The following is an 18,802-nucleotide window of genomic DNA, read 5'->3' as shown; positions in this document are numbered from 1 at the left end:
CGGCAGGGTAAGGGTTCCAGGTAAAACAGCACTGCTGGCTTGATATCCGGCTGCTAAACACTCATATTACAGCTGAGATTAGCCTCCCTCTCCCTCCTCCTCATACCTCCATTTCACCATCTGCCCCAGCGTGTCTGCCCTGCTCAGCTCAATCCTAATGACACTTCAGAGGGATCTCCAGAGGTACACTTAGAGAGTTAGGCTTGTAAACAAAGTGCTGTGAGCTTGCAGCATCTGGTAGACCCCCCCCCCCCACCCTTGCGCCCCCCTCCCACCCTGTCCCGGGCCCAGTGAGGTCCCAGGCCTCCCCAGTCAGCACTCTGTCCCCGAAAACCCTGGACGGACACACAAATATACCTGCCTCTCCTCCAAAGGGATATGGTGCTGCAGTGTGCTGTGCTTAATGCAGCAGTTTATGATGTTCATTATTGCCCAGGCTTATTGTTGAGTACAAGGCATACATCCACTTAATAATGGATCTCAAATCACTCTCTCGCTTTCCCCCTCTCCTTCTCCTCCCCTCCCCCTCTTCCACCCTCCCTTTCTCTCTCTCTTTCTCTCTCTCCCTACCTCTTCCTCTCCTCCTCTACCCTCCCCTCTCCCTCTCCCTCTCCCTCTCCCTCTCCCTCTCCCTCTCCCTCTCCCTCTCCCTCTCCCTCTCCCTCCCTCCCTCCCTCCCTCCCTCCCTCCTCCTCCTTCCCTCCCTCCCTCCCTCCCTCCCTCCCTCCCTCCCTCCCTCCCCCCCTCCCTCCCCATCTCCCTCCCTCCCCATCTCTCATCCGTCATCAGAGAGCATGCTCCTCAGGCTGCTTGTCTATGATTGGCTGTCTGACTAATCACCCCCTCCCCAGGCCGTCTCCTATGTTGTCCAATTAGAGTGATTCGGAGCTGATTACCTCCTCATTAAGAAAGCCTCACGCACACATAATTGGGGATTCATTTAACACTTAGATGCTTTAGAAGCTCTGTCTCCCTCTTGGCCAGCTGTATAATTATGCTCTTAATATGTGGGGGAATGTGGAGGGGCTTTGTTCAGCTCGGAGGGGGAGGCCTGCGGTGTCGATTGGTTGTCGAGTCAGGAAGTGGTGTTTTGTGTCATCGGGACGGTACATTTGTTGCACAACTTGCGTTTTTATATGGAAAGCTGTAAGGCCGCCCTTTAACACCGAGCCCTGCTGGTTACCCCTGACAACCATCCTGGGTAGCTTGCTGATGTTCTGCAAGGTGGGCTGGGCTGGCGGGTCGGGGGGCGGGCGGGCGTGTGTGTTGTGTGTGTGTACGTGTCAGTCGTGTGTGTCTGGGGGAGGATGGGTAATAGCCTCAGGCAGTGTGCCATAACCTGCCTCTGCCTGCTCTCTCATTAGTTTTGTTCTCAGGGACTATGGACCTTCTCTGCTGGATAATGAACACTACAAATTAGACCCCAAACCGCTCTAGCCAGCGAGCCCCTCTCTCCTTATACCTCCTCTACCCCCTGCCCACCTTCTACCCCCCTACCCTCTCTTCTACCCTCTCCCTCTACCTCTCTCTCCCTACCCTCTCCTCTACCCTCGTCCTCTACCCTCAGTGAGCCTCTAACTCTCTCTACCTCTCCTCTACCCTCTCCTCTACCCTCTCTCTTCTACCCTCTCCTCTACTCCTCTCTCATCTACCCTCTCTCTTACCATACCCTCTCCTCCTCTACCCTCTCCTCTACCCTCTCCTCTCCTCTACCCTCTCCTCTACCCTCTCTCCTACCCTCTCCTCTACCCTCTCCTACCTCTAATCCCTCTACCCTCTCCTCTACCTCTCCTCTCCTCTACCTCCTCTCTCTACCCTCTCCTCTACCCTCTTCCTATACCCTCTCCTTCCCTCCTCCTACCCTCTCCTCTACCCCTCTCCTCATCCTCAACCTCTCCTCTACCCTCGTCCTCTCTACCCTCTTCCTCTCCTCTCCCCTCTCCTCTACCCTCTCCTCTATCTACCCTCTATAAACCCTCTCCTCTACCCTCTCCTCTACCCTCTCCTCCTACCCTCTCCTCTACCCTCTCCTCTACCCTCTCCTCTCTACCCTCATCCTCTACCCTCCTCCTCATACCCTCTCTACCCTCTCCTCTACCCTCTCTCCTACCCTCTCCTCTACCTTCTCCTCTACCCTCTCCTCTCCTCTACCCTCTCCTCTACCCTCTCTCCTCTCCTCTACCCTCTCCTCTACCCTCTCCTCTACCCTCTCCTCTACCCTCTCCTCTACCTCTCCTCTCCTCTACCCTCTCCTCTACCCTCTCTCCTACCCTCTCCTCTACCCTCTCCTCTACCCTCTCCTCTACCCTCTCCTCTACCCTCTCCTCTCCTCTACCCTTTCCTCTACCCTCTCTCCTACCTTCTCCTCTACCCTCTCCTCTCCTCTACCCTCTCCTCTACCCTCTCCTCTCCTCTACCCTCTCCTCTACCCTCTCCTCTACCCTCTCCTGTACTCCTCTCTCCACCCAGGGTAGGTCTCTCCCGTCCTCTCCCTGCTCTAACCCTGGCTAGGCCTGAGCTTCCTGACCTCTAGTCTGGACCTGGGGCAGAGCTGCAGTAGACATGCTGCACGCTCTCTCCCTAAAGTCCCAGAGACACAGATGATATGGGCCTCTGTGACGGCCTCTCTCATATCAGTCAGTGGCTGAGGGGACCTCTCTCTCTCTTCCTCTCTCTCTCTTTCTGCCCCTCTGTTCTCGCTCTCTCTCCTTCTCTCTCCTTCTCTCTCCTTCTCTCTCCTTCTCTCTCCTTCTCTCGCTTTCTCTCTCTCCTCTCTCGTCTTCTCACTCTGTCTCTCTGTGTTTAGCTGTCAAGTAAACGCGGATCACGTCTGATCCTTCCCTGTGTCTCTCTAGCAGCCAGTTTAACCACCTCTGTTGAACCTCATGTATTTCAAAGGCTAAGGTGTGTGTATGGATTTGTGGTGTGTATGCATGTGTGTGCATGTGTGCGTTCATGCGTGTGTATATGTGAACACATGTGGTTGTGTGTGTACGTGCGTGCGTGCGGGCATACGTGCGTGCGTGTGTGTGTTCTCCAGGGTCGTCGGCCGGGGTACTTTCTCTTTCCTGGATCCGTTCTCTCCGGGGGTGTGGCTCTTCATGCTGCTGGCCTATCTGGCCGTCAGCTGCGTCCTGTTCCTGGTAGCACGGTGAGCTCTCAGACGCACACTGCCCCCCTGCTGGACCAAACGCTGCTGCAGACCCAAGATACAATACACTGACATTAGCATACCGATGAAAATATATTGTTGTACATGCGAGTGTGTGTGTGAGCGTGTGCGAGCCTGCATGGTCTCTGTGTGTGTCTATATGAAGCATGAGGCATCTCAGTGCAGAGAAGCGAAGCGGTCAGTTCAGTGCACAGCAGAAGCAGTCTGTTCACCAGGGCAGAGTAAAACAGACTGTAACCAGGGTTGTCTGCGCTGTCATCACCATATGTCTGTTGACATTGAGACCTGTTGTTAGTTTATATGTGCTCTCATTATCATTAACTAGCTTGGTGTGTGTGTGTCCATGGCAAGACGAGAGAATACGCACCCAGCGCTACACACCCAGAATCTTCTACAAAGTCGAACACCAACTGCTGTCAGCACCAGACTGCTGCACTCCGCACATTCTAACTGCATCATTAGCCTACCTTCAGTCACAGGCCTGTGTGTGTGTGTGTGGTGTGTGTGTGTGTGTGTGTGTGTGTGTGTGTGTGTGTGTGTGTGTGTGTGTGTGTGTGTGTGTGTGTGTGTGTGAGTTTGAGAGTATGGGTGTGTGGTGTGCATTTGTGTGTGCGTGTATATGTCTGTGTGTGTGTGTGTGTACTGAAAGGTGACTCATGGGGAAATGGAGAGCAGGTTGAAACCCCCTCCCAGAGACACAAGGTGACTTTGTGAATGCCATTCTGTACTTTTCCCACGCTCTGCTTTTCTCTGTTTGACCTCAAACGCTCTTTCCTTATCTTTCACTCCTTTTTTTGTAAATGTTCCCCCTTCTGCCTCTCTTCTCTCTTTTCCTCTTGACCCCCCTTGCCCTTTTTCTCTACCTCTCTCTTCCTCTATAATAATAATAATAATATGATTGATTTGTATAGCTTTCTTCCTCTCTCCCCTCTCTCCCCTCTCCCTCCTCTCTCCCCTCTCCCTCCTCTTTCTCTCCTCTCTCCCTCCTCTCTCCCTTCTCTCTCCCTCTCTTCCTCTCCTCCCTCTCCCTTTCTTTCACCTCTCTTTCTCTTCCTCCTCTCTCCGTCTCTTCTTCTCTCTTCCTCCACTCTCTTCTCTCTTCCTCCACTCTCTTCTCTCTTCCTCCACTCTCTTCTCTCTTCCTCCCCCCCCTCTCAGTCTGACTCCGTATGAGTGGTACAACCCCACCCCTGTCTGAAGGGGCGCTGTAACCTCCTCATCAACCAGTACTCCCTGGGGAACAGCTTCTGGTTTCCTGTGGGGGGGTTCATGCAGCAGGGCTCCACCATCGCCCCCCGCGCCCTCTCCACCCGTTGTGTCAGCGGGGTCTGGTCAGTGGTCAAACACACCTACAGATAATGCACATGCCTACACACCTACACCTACACGTACTGTACATGCACACACAGACACATGCTCTCTCATACGGACACCCGGTCTCTCACACACACTTCACAAACCCACTTCACAAACAGAGCACACATGCACACGAAGCCTGAATATATGCATTGTATGTGTATATATATATATATGTAAACAGTATATACACACATATCTGACACTGTGTGTGTGTGTTACAGGTGGGCGTTCACACTGATCATCATCTCATCCTACACTGCCAACCTGGCAGCGTTCCTGACGGTGCAGAGGATGGAGGTCCCCATCGAGTCAGTGGACGACCTGGCTGACCAGACCGCCATTGAGTACGGAACCATGCACGGAGGATCCACCATGACCTTCTTCCAGGTACACACATACACACACAGAGACGCGCACACACACAGACACACACACACACATAGACACACATGCATGAACACAAACATACACACACACACACACAGACATACACCTTCAAGCCACCTTAATCAATGAGCTATCAGGCTGCAATGTCAACTAGGACATCTCCCTGTTCTCTTCCCTTCTCCCTCCACTCGTCCCGCTCTGTCACTTTCTGTCCATGTCTCTCTCTCTCCCCAACTCTCTCTCTCCCTCTCTCTCTCTCTCTCTCTCTCTCTCTCTCTCTCTCTCTCTCTCTCTCTCTCTCTCTCTCTCTCTCTCTCTCTCTCTCTCTCTCTCTCTCTCTCTGGTTATCCCGATCTCCCTCTCTCTTCCCCCCCCTCCCCCTCTCTCTCCTCCAGAACTCGCGGTACCAGACCTACCAGCGCATGTGGAACTTCATGCACTCCAAGCAGCCGAGCGTGTTTGTGAAGAGCACGGAGGAGGGCATCGCCCGCGTGCTTAACTCCAACTATGCCTACCTGCTGGAGAGCACCATGAACGAGTACTACCGCCAGAGGAACTGCAACCTCACCCAGATAGGAGGCCTGCTGGACACCAAGGGATATGGCATCGGCATGCCCGTTGGTAGGAAAGGGGGAGGGAGAGAGGGAGGGGTGGAGAGGAGGGAAGAAGGGAGGGAGAGAGATGGTTTGTCTACAGGGATGAGATTGACTTTTGTTTTTTCTGTCCTTTCCTTCTTTTTCCTTTCATTTCCTCCTCTCCTCTCTTCTTTTCTCCTCTCCTCTACTCCCGTCCCCTCTCCTCTTCTTTTCTCCTCCCCTCTCAACCTCCCCACTCCTCTCCTCCCAGGGTCCCTGTACAGGGATGAGTTTGACCTGGCCATTCTGAAACTGCAGGAGGAGAACCGTCTGGAGATCCTGAAGAGGAAGTGGTGGGAAGGAGGGAAGTGTCCTAAAGAGGAGGACCATCGAGCCAAAGGTACATTCCTCCTCCTCCTCTAGTCCTCCATCTCTCCCCTCTCTGGCTCTGTCCATCTCTCTACTCCTTCCCTCTATCCTTGTCCTCCGTCTATCCTTTCTCTGGTCTCTGACTCCATCCCTCCATCTGCTGAACATGTGGTCCAAGTTTACATACAGAAACACTGATCCCTCCCTACCTCCCTCCTTCCCTTCACCCCTTTTCCTTCCTCCCCATTTCCCTACTCCCCCCTTCCTCTTCTCTCCTACCTTCACCCCCTTTCCCTACACCTGCCTCCCTGTTCTCTACTCTCCTCCCTCCTCCTCCTCCCTCCAGGTCTGGGCATGGAGAATATTGGGGGCATCTTCGTGGTGCTGGTGTGTGGCCTGCTGGTGGCCATCTTCATGGCAGTGTTGGAGTTTGTCTGGATGCTGAGACAGACGCCAGGACACGAGGTGAGAGACCAGTATCTAGCCTGCCTCTGCTTCCTGTCTCTCAACTGCCCCTGCCCCTCCTCCACTTCCTCTTCCTGTCTGTCGCTGTGACATCATAATCTTCCTTCCTGTCCAGCCCTTTAGACCTGCGGGACAGCACAAAGCCAAAGAGATACCTCAAGTCACATGGATGCCTTCTTACACATGTGACAGACAATAGCCACACCTGGTTATATATCTTCTTTCTGAATACTCTTCTGCAGTTCTGTTTTCAAGACTTTAAATTAACAATTATTTATTTGATATAGGGTAATATATATATATACATATTTATATTGGCTATTTCTGGAGGCGTCCTGTTTTGTGGTCCGTTAAGTTTATTGCTGTGAGTCTTTCAACTGAATGTGTTCCGAAACATCACTGTGATTGGTTCAAATACTGAATCTGTTCAGAGACATCACTGTGATTGGTTTGAATACTGAATCTGTTCATAGACATCACTGTGATTGGTTTGAATACTGAATGTGTTCTGAGACATCACTGCGATTGGTTTTAAATAAAGTGTTCTCCTTTGTCTGCCATGGTGTTGATTTATTTGTGTATATCATGTGAATAGTGTGTGTGTGCGTGTATTTGTGTGTGCGTATGTGTGTGCCGGAGTGTCACACGATCAAAACTTGAAAAATACAGGTTACAAAAGTTATAAATCAAGTTGTAACATACCATACATGTTACTGTAGCTGAAACTGTTCAGCCCCTGTAAATGTCCTAGCAGTGTTCCTCCTCTTCTTCTTTCCTCTCAGTCACCTCCTCTCCTGCGTCCTCACCTCCTCCTCTTCTGTCTCCTGTTTCCTTTCCTGTCTGCTGTGTCCGCTCCTCTCTGTCACCTCCTTTCCTGCCTCCTCAGCTCCTCTCCTGTCGCCTCTCCTCTCAGTCTCTTCCTCTCCAGTGTTCCCTCCTCTCAATCACCTCCTTTCCTGCCTCCTCAGCTCCTCTCCTGTCTCCTCTCCTCTCAGTCAGCTCCTCTCCTGTCTCCTCTCCTCTCAGTCAGCTCCTCTCCTGTCTCCTCTCCTCTCAGTCACCTCCTCTCCTGTCTCCTCTCCTCTCAGTCACCTCCTCTCCTGTCTCCTCTCCTCTCAGTCAGCTCCTCTCCTGTCTCCTCTCCTCTCAGTCAGCTCCTCTCCTGTCTCCTCTCCTCTCAATCAGCTCCTCTCCTGTCTCCTCTCCTCTCAGTCAGCTCCTCTCCTGTCTCCTCTCCTCTCAATCAGCTCCTCTCCTGTCTCCTCTCCTCTCAGTCAGCTCCTCTCCTGTCTCCTCTCCTCTCAGTCAGCTCCTCTCCTGTCTCCTCTCCTCTCAATCAGCTCCTCTCCTGTCTCCTCTCCTCTCAGTCAGCTCCTCTCCTGTCTCCTCTCCTCTCAGTCAGCTCCTCTCCAGTCTCCTCTCCTCTCAGTCACCTCCTCTCCTGTCTCCTCTCCTCTCAGTCAGCTCCTCTCCTGTCTCCTCTCCTCTCAGTCAGCTCCTCTCCTGTCTCCTCTCCTCTCAGTCACCTCCTCTCCTGTCTCCTCTCCTCTCAGTCACCTCCTCTCCTGTCTCCTCTCCTCTCAGTCAGCTCCTCTCCTGTCTCCTCTCCTCTCAGTCAGCTCCTCTCCTGTCTCCTCTCCTCTCAGTCACCTCCTCTCCTGTCTCCTCTCCTCTCAATCAGCTCCTCTCCTGTCTCCTCTCCTCTCAGTCAGCTCCTCTCCTGTCTCCTCTCCTCTCAGTCAGCTCCTCTCCTGTCTCCTCTCCTCTCAGTCAGCTCCTCTCCTGTCTCCTCTCCTCTCAGTCAGCTCCTCTCCTGTCTCCTCTCCTCTCAGTCAGCTCCTCTCCTGTCTCCTCTCCTCTCAGTCAGCTCCTCTCCTGTCTCCTCTGCCCTGCAGCTGTCTGTGTGTGAGGAGATGTTCCGGGAGCTGCAGGGGATCGTTCTGTGCCGGGATAGCCTGCAGCTTCGCCGCCGCCGCACCCCCGCCATGCTCCGGCCACGCCCCCTGCCTCTGGAGGAGCGCCGGGCTCGAGCTGCGGCCGTGAACCTCAGTAACGGGAAGCTGTGTGCCGGTACCGGGCTACCGGAGCCCCTGTCGCACAGACTGGCTCAGGAGGCAGCGCTAGTGGCCCGCGGCTGCAGCCACATCCGGATCTGCCCGGAGTGTCGGAGGTTCCAGGGTCTCCGCCTGCGACCGCCAGGACCGGGCGCTGTCCTGCCCTCGCCCACTCACAGCGACGAGAGCATAGAGTGGGAGAAGACAACCAATAGCAGCGAGCCTGAGTAACCCCCCCCCCTCCCCCCTTCACACAAACACACACCTGCTCTCTGTCACCCAGAAACTCTACCCAGCTGACACTTTCCCACTCCCACTGGGGGGGTTAGCGGTTGTCCTGAGGTTTACCTGGAAGGGCGGGGGTCTTGTTTATCCGGGTGGGGGGACCCCTGTCCAAAACGGAGCTGGGCGTTGGCAATTGCAGAATGCTGATTGGAAACTAGTCATGGAATGTTGTGTTTGTGGTTATTGTCCAGATCTCAGATGGGAGACAGAAAGTGGTCATCGAATGGACTGACCCTATTGGCCCACCGCCCTGTGTAGCACAGGAAGAATACAAAGACAGACAGCTACTTTGTACTATGCAGTATTTTCTGTCATGCGTCGTGCCGTTGATCTCTTTTATAAGTTATTTCTTTCCTCTGTTGTGTTACTAGTATTGATATTGATACTGTATTCTACTGTTCTTTCAAGAATTCAACATTTCTTTACCTGGAGAGTTTATGGACACTCACCTCTGCAGAGCAGAAGAAAGGCAGACTCTAAAAGCACTTAAGATGCCACATTGTTCTTTGAAGAAAAACTGCTACTTTGAAGGTGCCAAAAACATACCAACAGTCTATTACAGAAGGTGCTATGGCCTTCGGAAGAATACAAAGAAATCACGCACACACATTCACACTCAAACACACACTCACAACCACTCATGCACACACACATACAATCCCTCTCACACACACGCTCAAGGACTTGTTTTATAGTAGTGATATTCTATACAAAATAAGTTGTATCTTGATCTCTGAGACACAGCAGTGCATGTCAGAAAGAGTCAGTGCAGCTGATTGGCTAGTTGAGAGGTTCTCATAGAAGTTAGAAGCCGTTGCCTAGAAACACAGCACCCTGACGGAACAAGACCTTGTCCCTGACACCTCCCACTCCCTGTGTCATGCAGGTCATCCATAAACGTTTTATAAATGCTTTCGTTTATGGTTACCACTCTCTGGTTACTAAACTTGTGCTTTAATCTTTTTATTCCTGTCTTTCATGCAGTGTTTATGTCCTCAGTCTATTCACCCACCTCTATTTAAAACTGAAATGAATAGGCCCTCTATTTCCTAGTGGAAGTGAGGCTGGAGTCCTCTAAATGTCTAATCTTAATTCCTCATGAAGCGCCTATGGTGATATTACCTGCACCAGTAGCCGTAGGACAGTTTCTGAGTAAAGTAGGTTTCCTTCAAACTTCGTCAGACAGATAAAGCTGTTACCTTGGCCTGTGACAAACAGCGAAAGGGATGTCTGGGCAGGCAATGATAGGGCTGAAGCCTGTCTATCTGTCATTAGAGCTCTCTGATAGGTCCATCAGTCTGTCTGTGCCCTGGAAGCGGTGCCAATCAGAAAAGGACAGCCACTGAAACCATGACAATGCTTGGTCTTATTGGAGCAGACCAGGTATGACATATTCATTACTCTTGGTCATGTCTAATAGGAACAAGATCAATACATCATGTCCAAGGAAGACGTCCCCTGGAATCAACTTTGTTGATAACTATCTGATGCCATCAAATTCAAAGTTTTAGACTATAATTTTTATGACATTTGCCCTCAAAGAACTCACTTTATTTTCAAATAAACCTTTTTTCAGTCCTAAACAACAATCGTTCTCCTCCCACACACACACACAGGTCACTATAGAAGGTAATACTTGTTATTTAGTATGTGATTATGTTTATTATGAAGATGATGAAGATGAAAAGTGATGATCCCTGCCTGGAGTAGGTCATTCAGACTTAGTGTCTGAGTCTGTACGGAGTTGAGGCTTTCCTGTTTGGAGGGGTGAAGAGAGAAGGAGAGGGATACAGGGGATGAAGGGATGGGAGGAAATAAAGGAGGTAGAGAAGGATAAAAAATGAAAGAGAGAAGAAGAGTGAGGAACAATCTGTACAGTTGAACTTGTTACGTTGTCTGGAAGATGGTGTTGCCAACTGGCGGTGTGGAACTGTTGGGGGCGTGGTGTCATTGTGGGCGGGACTCCGCTGGGGGGGGCAAGATGGTTCCGCCCTACTGCAGTGTGTAAATACAGTCTCATCTACAGGGTTTCCCAGGCCTGGCTCCCGGGGTTTCTGGGCATATCATCTCTAATGCACAACAAACAGATCCCTCCTATCCACACACAGACACACACATCCTTTACACACTCAAATTTTACACGTCCTGTGCATAGCTATCTACCAGCACACACACACAGGAAATGACATACCAAATTCACACCTTTAATTAGTGTAGTCTGTAGAACAAGAGATAGTGTTAGGTGATTGTAAAAAGATGGATGGATTTGAGTTGTGAGCCACACACTCAAATTGTAAAGATACCAGCACACGCAAACACACACACACAAACCTGCTCTCTGTCACCCAGAAACTACTCTCACACACAGTAAATTGTGTTTGCAATACCAAATTCACACTTTTAATTGGTGCATTCTGTCGAACGAGAGATTATAGTGTTAGGTGATTGTCAAAATATAGGAGCCACGGAAGGATTTAAGTTAAACCAACTTGAAGGCTTATGTGCTGTACATACTAACTTAATAAACACTGAAAACATTTACATAAGTGCTAAATAAGATGTGGTTTAAAGGAGATTGCCAATTACCTCTGAGTCTAACAGGGAGCAAGGATTGTATAGAATTATAACCAATCCCATGGAGAGCCCCTGGGAGCCAAACTGGGAAACCCTGTATAGTATGGCAGGGGTTGGCTGCTATATTTTATATGCTTTATTTTCTTATGTTGTCATTTTTATTCCACTATAAATACATTTGTAAAAACATTAAAACTCCGTTCTGGGGTGATTTTCAGTTTGTCTTCTCGTCTTTATTCACAGTTGGTGTGTTTTGCTGCAGTGTTCGTAGCTCCTTCACATGGAGTAAGTGGAATGTTATGAGGGCCCCGTTGTATGTATGTATGTGTGTGTGTGTATGTGTGTGTGTGTGTGTGTGTGTGTGTGTGTGTGTGGTGGGGGGGGGCTTCCCCTACAAAGCCAAGGCCAAACAGAGATCCTTCCCCATGTGAATGTTAGACAGCAACAACAGAGGACATAACCTCCTCTTCCTCATCTGTCTGTCCAGGCTGCTGCCTGCTGGTTCATCTGACACCAAGCATCTGCATACAGATCCCAAACACACCACATAATGACTGCTAATTCTTAACTCTATTACACAGTCAGTCACTCAACCAGGCAGTCAGTCAGTCTTAAAGTGGATTTTTCCTGTCTTCAACGGTTGTGTATTGGGGACTGCTCTGTGTGTGTACGTGTCTGCATGTACAACATGCAACTCCACAGCCCTGCATTTGATTTACTGTTCAATTCACTTCCTAGATCTCTCTCTGCGCCATGGCTCTTCTCCTCTCCATTACACACACACACACATTTAATATGTCAAGCTCCAGTCCCTATATACAGTACATACTATCCCAACTATATACTCTTGAGTAATCCAACTAAATGTTACAATATTCTGATTATTCTAACTAGAATGTGAGTGTACTATCTCTACATATACCTGGACAGTTACAATATTCATACTACAAACTATACTTGAGTATTCTAACTATACTTATATAGTTACTATATGGGGGGTGGGGTGACAACACAAGGCCCTGGCTAACTACCCTGAAAAGAAACAGGAGACAGATTATAAAGCAATGAGGTTCTGTATCGATTCAGCTGGCAGCACAGCGGAACAGACTATAGTTGTTGTTGTTATTATTGTTGTGGTGTGTGAGAAGGTAGGAACTCCGGGGTCTGTGGAGGCTGTCAGTGGTTTCATCCTTTTAGGTCCCCAGACAGTGGCTGTTGAACGTATTGAGCGAAACATCTTGACATTGTTTGCCTTCCATAAAACGCAGGTTCATTCAGAGTCTGGTCCCTGTGCTCTCCATGACTGCTGTGATCAATGAACCTCAGATGGTCTGACATTGATTTGTCAGAGTGTGTGGGTGTGGGTGTAAGAAGGAGAAACACAGACATCAGCCTGCACATTAAAAACCCACTGGAGAAATATGCACATCTCTCTCTCAAACACACACAACACAGACTCATTACCTTTCATTGTTGAGACACTCAATGAAGCGAAGAGAGATTAGCACTCCTCACAGAACTTCAATGCATATCCACCATCCACGGTTAAGAGGAAATTTGGCCTAATAAACCTTTAATGCTCAGACATGCTAGGTGTTAATTGGTTGTAAATACAGATTCTAATCCCAGAATAATGACTCACCATCTCTGAAGAGGAAGCAAGGAGGAAAAGCAACAGACTGTGAAACAAACTGACTGATGAGAATTTAGCTGTTTATCTGCTCGCCCTCTGGGATAATCAGCTGTAATCAGCTCTAGCTGAGAGCTTGATCATATTTCCTGGGCCAGTGCGTTTTCTGATCAGTTATTAGGATTTCTCCGTTTGTTGGTATTCTTATTATTATTCTTGTAACCTATTTGGCCCAATAACTCAATATCTCCTTGGTAAAAGATTTTGATATTTGGCACATTGATACAACAGGCCATGACAAACTCCCACACCAAGAATGGCAGTGAAGGTCTGGCATTTGACCTTAAGGGGCACCACAGGCCACGCCCAAATGTCCCATTTTCAAAGTGATGGCATTTCCACCCCATCTGTCCAATTCTTCTGAAACTTGGTGTACGTGTCTCATTTCTCATGGGGAACTGTAAGCCACTTCATAGCACGCACTTGGCTACCTGTTGCCGTATTGTCTCACTCTTAGGTAAATACTACACAAAAAGGGCCAGAACTATTGCGTATTGTAGATAGGATCATGGTACATCTAGCCAGCGACACTGTATAAAGTTCCATTCACAGTCAACCAGTGCACTCACGTAAGTATTGAAAACAGGATGGTGTCTGTGGCTCTGTTTGCTAGAGTGTAACATCTATAACCTGGTTGCTAGTGGCTCAAATCCTTGTGCAAACAGAGATTTAGGATTCTGCAGGTTGATATTCCTTTGTCAGGAGTTAAGTCTACTCCTCTAACATGTACGTTTTACAATATTTTGCCATTTTGAGGAGGAATCCGCCATTGCTGCTCGCAGCTATTTTTATTATTCTTCCGCCTCCTGTTTGTCTGTGAGTAGGCTTCAGTCCCTCGTGTTTCTTGTTCAGGTGTTCTCTTTTGAATGTGTTGCGATTGTTGGTGACATCTAGTGGTCACTAGCGGTACAACGTGAACATCGCTAAGAAACTTTCAGAAGGTCTTATTCTTGGTGTGGGGGTGTAACAATTTACATAAGATCTCTTATGAGTTAAAACATTTTTTTTTATTGGCACTAACTCAGAATGACACAGGTGTGTTAACAAGGTCTGGACAAAAGCAGACAGAGGCTTCCGAATCCCGGTCAGATGTCAAGTGAGTTGAGGCCGAAGTCAGAGAGCATGACCTTGTATTCCTGGTGCAGGCTGAAGCTCTGGTCCTCCCACCCCTGTCGAGCTGCACACAGCTGGGACGCCAGGCTGTCGAGAGAGTCCTGGAAAACCAGCACCGAAGGTAAAACACAATACAAACAACTAACAAATGAAATGTTTTGTTTTACATTCCTCTTTCATGATCGTATGTGGTGATTTAGGGTTTGTAAAAAGCCTTGGAAGTTCAGAGCACCCATCACAATACTTACTATACCACAGTGATGCAGCAACTGTAGCTATTATGGTCAACTGTACTTCCGACATCATGTACTCACGTGTATATAGTTTTACACCAGGTCCTGAAATTCGAACCTCAGACTTTCTGCATCTACCATTATAGACAAAGTATGAACTCCCTGAGGGCCGGTGATAGGTTTCAGGGCTTTGGCTGTTGCGAGACACTCATGTAATACTCATGTAACAACAGGGATTTGAGCCAAATACTTCGGAAGTTACAAACAAGACAACTCTACCACACAGACAGGATGTGAGGAGGCCAGTTGGAGAAGGGATTACCTTCACTGCTCTTGGTTTTGTAGTTTAAATGACTACATTAGTGATACTATGTTTGTTTGGCTTAATGTGGTATGTGGAACCATGTCAAAGGTCAACGAGGCATCATTTGAGACTTGGGCCCCAGATTCTGAGAATACAGGACACCAAGATTTAGTGATAGTTTAGTTTCAGATGTTGGCTTATATAATGGCATAACTTGTAGCTTCTTTGTTTCACATTGACCTATGCTTCCTAGTAGTGATCGTCCAATGAACTGAGCTTGTGAAAAAACTACCTGCATCAAACCTTTTCAATGCTTATTGCCCATGATTGCATATTTTTTCGGATCTGTCACAGAGGGTGTAAATGCTCCATACTGATAGGCTACTGTGCAGGAGTTGTGAAACATCTATGTTCTGATTGGTCATGCATCCGAATCCATCCAAGTTGAGCTTTTCTCAACTTTTATGTCCGTCTTACAGGCTGGTAAAACCCACCCAAGGTAAATGCAGCCGTACAAAAGGATAGGGGTATTGCATACAAATACTGCGAACCAGTCTTCGTCACTATGAGATCCATCACTACATTAGAACCACTCACATGCAGGATCTTCTCATAGTCTGTCTCCATGCTGTCCAGTCTGGTCTGAAGCTCTGAGATGGTAGCATCCTTCTCCTGCTGTAGTAGATCCCCCTGCGCCCTCTCTGTCCTCAGCTCCTCCTTACACTGGGCTGAACACACACATACATGCACACATACATGCATACATACACATATATGCACACACACAGACACATGTACGCATACACACATACATACACACACACACACACAGACGGTACATAAACACACAGGACACACACACTCACATTTTACACATACACACACACCCACACAATCGAGAATAAATCCCCAAAAGTTTCATGGGTATATCTCTTTACCCAGCTGTTGTCTTAAAGAAATGACCTCCTCCTCCAGCCTCTTTACCCTGGCCGTCAGACCTGTCTGGATGCTGTCGTACTGACGAGACACCACTGGGGGGCAGTAGAGAAACAAGGACACCGTCAACCCCTGAGCTAAAGGCTCCCTCTCAGCTTAACATGCCGTTCAGAGGAGAGAAACAACAACTGATCGGCTTCAAACTAAACTACAGAACATTAACGCCGTAGATGTAATTCAGAGAGTTGCAAACTAACTGTCGTCAGAAGGGGTAAATCTCCCTCTTGTCTGGTGGAAGGTTACGTAAGATGTGGGAGGTGGAAGTGAGCAGAGGAATTGAGAACGGTTAACCAGACCTGCGCTGACGTCACTCCGGTCCTGCCTTTCGTGGCTCAGCTTCTGTTCCAGGTCTCTGACCTCCACCCTCAGCTCACTGCTGACCACCCGGGCCTGGCGCGCCGCATCACACCGCACGGCTGAAACACACACACACACAGTACATTCACACATACACATATATGCATACAGTATGCATACACACAGACAAAGACATGGTACTGTAGTGAGGTCCACAAGACCACACGGAGCCAACATCTTGCCACACCTGAAGAGTGATTCAATCACATCAGACAAACCTAATCAGCCCTTGTGACACCCTCAGTATGCTGATTACCCACCAAACGCCGATGCAAAGGAACCATAGAATGGGGGGGGACGACCTCCCCAATCTACCTAATCAGCCCTCCTGCTAGCTTGCAAGCTTCAAAGGGCCTGATTTAGATAACACGTCTCCAGCGACCATTTGCTATCCGTTTCGGCGGCGATTTGAACAAAGAACATACCTTGATCAGAACTTTTGAGGAAAGTCTTGAGACTTCACCTTTACCACAAGAGTACAAGGTGGAGAATTATGAGAGGGATATTTGTGTTATGTTTGTTACTTTGTTTTAATGTTGTGTTCACTGAAATCTTGATTCTAGTAACAACTCCTTCTTCCTGAAAGATAACCACGTCATTCTTGGTATCTACACGAAGCTATCATAATAAAACAATCATTCAACTATATTTTGTAACTGTACCAAGATGTCCAGAACAATATTTGAACCATCGAATGATCAGCCAGAGATCAGATCACACCTTTGGTAGGTGTGAAGGAAGGAGGGGGGAGTTGAGAACCCAGCTTCCCCCAATCCACATCTGACCCCAGACGGGTCCTCCCTCGAACTGTATAAAGCCCTAAGATGACCATCAATCTCTGACTCCAGCGAAACCGACCATGGCATGAACGCCATCAGGATTGGCGTTCCAAGGACGTCGCCAAGCTTCTCCTGAGATTCAACTTTATAGTGATCGCGACACTATCTGGACGTTTCAACAGAAGAACCAAAAACGCAATTCCAAATGCGACTTCACTGAGATCCCGCAGACTCAGTCACATGACCCAGCGCAGCCGCGCTGTGACTTCAGATTCTTCAAATGGACCTTTGGCGCAAACCGCCCTCAACATCATTGATCAACCCCTGATCAAACGTAACTATGGCTAACGCTCTTTCCTCCTCGACATGGCATTGGCGTGAGCTCTGTTTATGATTTGTAAGGATGTAATCACTGACTGTACAATTTCTGCCTTTCTTTAAGTTAGACCATTTCATTCTGTTCATTGAAACCAATCTCTCATATCAAACCCATAATCCAACTTTTCATAAGATCTGTTTACCTTACTTGAATAAATTCATTGTAAAGATATTTTGACGTGCGTGTTCACTGATGTTACGATTGGCTCTACTCTTAGAACGAATTCATTCCTAAAGATGAGACTGATTATTACATATTAAACATAGGATTCCCTAATGTCCTAAACCAATATTAGGGTGGTGCCCCAGACTTTATGATAAATTAAGTATTTCTATCTTTAAACGAGCAAACCCCGCTACAGTACATACACTCATAGACATATAGTACAAAAACACACACATACAGTATAGTACACACATACACACACAGTACACACACATGGTAAACACACACATACAGTATACACATACATGATAAATACACACAAATGCATATGATACACACACGGTACATAGACAGTCCATAGACACACGCATACAGTACACACAAACACATTAAGCACATACACACATAGAGCACACACAGACATACCCACATGGATGACACACACACACACACATTCAGTGCACACACATTACACTTACAAAAAATTAAATAATAAGAATATAATTAAAAGGCACAGACACGTCACATATATATAGGCCTATATGTATAAAGACTCACACGACACACCAAGCAAATATTGAACAGGGGTGTGATGAATAAAAGCAATAGGACGGATTAGTGTCGGATGGCTCACCAAGATGATCTCTCAGAATCTCAACATCCAGCACAGTACGTTTGTACTGCGCCTCCAGTTTATTCACACCTACACAAGAAGACTTGGTGACTTTGATGATGTGGAGCAACAATGTCAGGTCAGGACAGGACAGGACGACACAAACGACTAGACGAAATGAGATAACTAAATCGGACATACCCTCCTCAGGTTTCTTGGTCTTTTTTATCTTTCTTCGACCTTTTTTCTTCGGAGGCATTGTTTTATTTTTATTTTTGCAAACCTGCACTGCAGTAGTGGTACGTATGCCTACCTAAACCTGGAAAATATATTTGTATTGAGTCCAATTATATCATGTTGCACAACTGTTGCTATAAGGATTGTCAACATTGAGGGAAGGTTGATTGGCAATTCCCATGTCCACAGTATCTTGAGTAGAGCGCTATTACTTGTTTTATGACAGTCCAAAAAGTCCTGTTATTGGATGTTTCTTTTAGAGGCGGGCATGGATGTCGTCCCTGTTGTTAGGGTGATGAGCAGACGCGCGCCGAAAATCAAGAGGTGTATTCAAGTTAACATACATGTTTAAACAGCGCTGCTACTCTTGAAATAATTATCCTGGTTGCCAGGTTTTATCTAATTGGAGAATAATCTGGGTTAGAGCCAAGCTTGACATTTTCCGCTATGGCGTCTGGTTATAAAACACTTCAACTCTGACCCATAAAATGACAAAAATATATCAGTGGTCTCTGTGCTCTTATAGTTTCCTTGAGCGAACGACGGAGAAACATTCCGTGAAGTGAAAACATTAAACAAACCGTCCGGTGTAGGGGGTTTACGCAACATTTAAACTGGATCGTGAACAAACCTGGCAACCCTAGATGGCGAGGGCGAGGTTCGAGCTGAACGGAAGGGGCTGCACAGGAAGGGCAA

The 18,802-nt window shown here is 48.0% G+C and overlaps 2 protein-coding genes across 3 annotated transcripts; one reads left to right on the top strand and one right to left on the bottom strand.

Annotated features, from left to right (window-relative positions):
* Positions 1-3,029: 3,029 nt before the first annotated feature.
* On the top strand, positions 3,030-11,457 carry LOC134029344 (glutamate receptor ionotropic, kainate 4-like; the record flags this gene model as incomplete). The annotated part of the gene is given in 8 exon segments (XM_062473434.1): positions 3,030-3,151; positions 4,331-4,353; positions 4,356-4,503; positions 4,753-4,918; positions 5,314-5,539; positions 5,765-5,893; positions 6,209-6,327; positions 8,223-11,457. Coding segments are annotated over 8 exon segments (1,323 nt in total), but the record flags the coding sequence as incomplete, so codon positions are not given.
* A 2,493-nt stretch (positions 11,458-13,950) lies between these two features.
* drc12 (dynein regulatory complex subunit 12 homolog) lies at positions 13,951-18,777 on the bottom strand. Of its 2 annotated transcripts, XM_062473154.1 has the most exons (7): positions 18,319-18,777; positions 18,071-18,188; positions 17,891-17,959; positions 15,774-15,992; positions 15,519-15,611; positions 15,178-15,308; positions 13,951-14,144 (listed from the first exon to the last, which is right to left on the bottom strand). In XM_062473154.1, exons 2-7 carry the CDS (start codon positions 18,126-18,128, stop codon positions 14,016-14,018), a joined length of 699 nt encoding a protein of 232 aa, XP_062329138.1. In that variant the 5' UTR covers positions 18,129-18,188; positions 18,319-18,777; the 3' UTR covers positions 13,951-14,015. The 2 variants fall into 2 exon arrangements, with proteins under 2 accessions (XP_062329138.1, XP_062329139.1); XM_062473155.1 differs by having other exon boundaries at positions 15,873-15,992; positions 18,071-18,777.
* Positions 18,778-18,802: the final 25 nt, after the last annotated feature.

The sequence above is a fragment of the Osmerus eperlanus genome, chromosome 11 (assembly GCF_963692335.1).
Source record: "Osmerus eperlanus chromosome 11, fOsmEpe2.1, whole genome shotgun sequence".
NCBI lineage: Eukaryota > Metazoa > Chordata > Actinopteri > Osmeriformes > Osmeridae > Osmerus > Osmerus eperlanus.
The sequence above is the reverse complement of the archived record's forward strand: the minus strand, read 5'-3'. Positions and strand labels throughout refer to the sequence as shown.

Excerpts from the sequence above, each read along its gene's own strand:
- drc12 (XM_062473154.1), bottom strand. The coding sequence starts at position 18,128 with ATGCCTCCGAAGAAAAAAGGTCGAAGAAAGATAAAAAAGACCAAGAAA. Across the intron at positions 15,993-17,890 it reads GATTCTGAGAGATCATCTTG|CCGTGCGGTGTGATGCGGCG; the intron begins GTGAGCCATCCG and ends TGTGTGTTTCAG. Across the intron at positions 15,309-15,518 it reads TTCTTTAAGACAACAGCTGG|CCCAGTGTAAGGAGGAGCTG; the intron begins GTAAAGAGATAT and ends GTGTGTGTTCAG.